The following is a 1,789-nucleotide window of genomic DNA, read 5'->3' on the forward strand; positions in this document are numbered from 1 at the left end:
ACTCAGAGGTCTCAGAAGTTGCTTTACATTGAAGTAAAATTTGAATGAATACTAAGCTATCAGAGAAACAGCAATTACGTCTTTCTAAAACCAGCTTTGGTCAGTGCAGAATTTATTTGCTCACTGCATCTCAAATTTACTAAACCTTTGATATGCACTTGCTGTTATTAAATTTTACAAATGGCAAGATCCACCTCTCCTCAAATAGTTAGAGTTCATATCCTTCTAATGCAGGTAACTAAAACAGGTAATATGAATCACAACTTAGAAGAGCCACTAGAAGCAACTCTAGAAGCTAGATAACTCATAGAGATACATCTGCTGCTTTTGTATTTAGCCAAAGTCATGTTAGGTAGCTCTTACCCAAACTGTCTGCTTCTGTTAGTAGCAGTGTTGTATCTATGGTCATGCCCGTATGGCACATATCTTCTTTGGTCCTGACATTGGTCTTAAATACAAACATCCTGGGAATAGAAGGTTCTGATCCACAAGACTCCTATGTGATTTCAGATTTACTTTGGAATAACTTCAGTGGTTAAGTGACTGTTTAATATTATTATTTTGCAGATGCAAAATGAAAACATCATGTTCTAATGGCTTTTTCAACCAAACTTGGAACTAAAGAGTCTTTCTTGAGACCTCTGGCCCACAGCGTTTGCAATGGCTCATGTTACAATTGTTCCTGTCATGGTGTTATTAATTTTTTTCCAGCATAAGACGCTAATTTCCACTAGCCTGGCAATCCAACAACAAGCTGTGGTGGGTAAGTGTTAAGTAACAGTTCATTCTGTGCTAACCATCCCAGATACTTCACCTGAACTTGTGGTCAAGGCATTTTCTACGAGCCATGGAGATGTACAGACTCCTGCACTGGAAGAATTGCCTAAGACAGGTAAAAGTGAATCACCTAACATTTTGGGAACTGCAGATCAGTAAACATGAACCCTACTGCTGAAGTTAGTCACATTCAACCAAGCTGAGAAACCACTTGTTCCTTATAAGAACAGAGCTCCTGAGAAAGCTATGGGGTGTGCAAGCCTTGCTGAGAGACATATTCTTTGTGTGTACAGTGGTGGGCCTTCTCTTACTCTATGTAATACCATTGTAATTTCAGATGCACTTCGGCTACATAATGTTCTGTGGATTACCAAGCATGAGTCAGGAGTCATTCTGTCCTGGGACAATAACCTGACAAAAGAAGAAACTGAGAAGTACACAGTGAAGTATATTTTGAGTTATAAATTCTTCAATACCAGTCACAAAATGAAAGTAAGTTGTTAAATGGTTACATATAGGTTAAAGTGAAATTATATATTACTTCATTCAGTAGAAGAATTTGCATCATTTCCATTTCCATACTTAGTATGGTCTATCTTCATGAAATTTCTTCTTCCTCCTTTTAGGAGAGACTGCAGGAGAAGAAAAAAACAATACATGTGGAGTTACATTCTGGGTTTAATGCTAAAGTTAAAACACAACTTTTTGCAAAAGAAACAGGAGACATAATTAAGGAGAGTGGCTGGACAGAATTTACTTACGAGGCACCTCCAGGTCAGATATTTCATATATGTTGTTAAGACATTCAAGCATTCATGATAATGTCCTGTTTTACTTGGAGACATATAATTTCTAAGAGCTCATTATTATCTTATGATATGGGTCGTTTGTTTGCTTGTTTGATGGATTCATAATGATGACACATAACACCTTGGAATATTGCAAAATTCTTGTCTTTATTTGATATGTTTAGATTCAGAAAATTCTAACTCTGCTGAGTAAGGTCTCAGAA

General features: G+C 36.8%; 1 protein-coding gene across 1 annotated transcript in view; it reads left to right on the top strand.

Moving 5' to 3' along the window:
* The first annotated feature begins 660 nt into the window (after nucleotides 1–660).
* The window catches only part of LOC128897477 (interleukin-5 receptor subunit alpha-like), an 18,617-nt gene continuing 17,488 nt past the window's right edge, over nucleotides 661–1,789 (top strand). Inside the window, exons 1-3 of the mRNA XM_054164840.1 lie at nucleotides 661–763; nucleotides 1,115–1,269; nucleotides 1,404–1,551. Of these exons, the coding sequence (XP_054020815.1) occupies nucleotides 661–763; nucleotides 1,115–1,269; nucleotides 1,404–1,551 (406 nt within the window). The remainder of the gene's footprint in view (nucleotides 764–1,114; nucleotides 1,270–1,403; nucleotides 1,552–1,789) is intronic.

This window comes from Dryobates pubescens, chromosome 10 (assembly GCF_014839835.1).
Source record: "Dryobates pubescens isolate bDryPub1 chromosome 10, bDryPub1.pri, whole genome shotgun sequence".
Classification (NCBI taxonomy): domain Eukaryota; kingdom Metazoa; phylum Chordata; class Aves; order Piciformes; family Picidae; genus Dryobates; species Dryobates pubescens.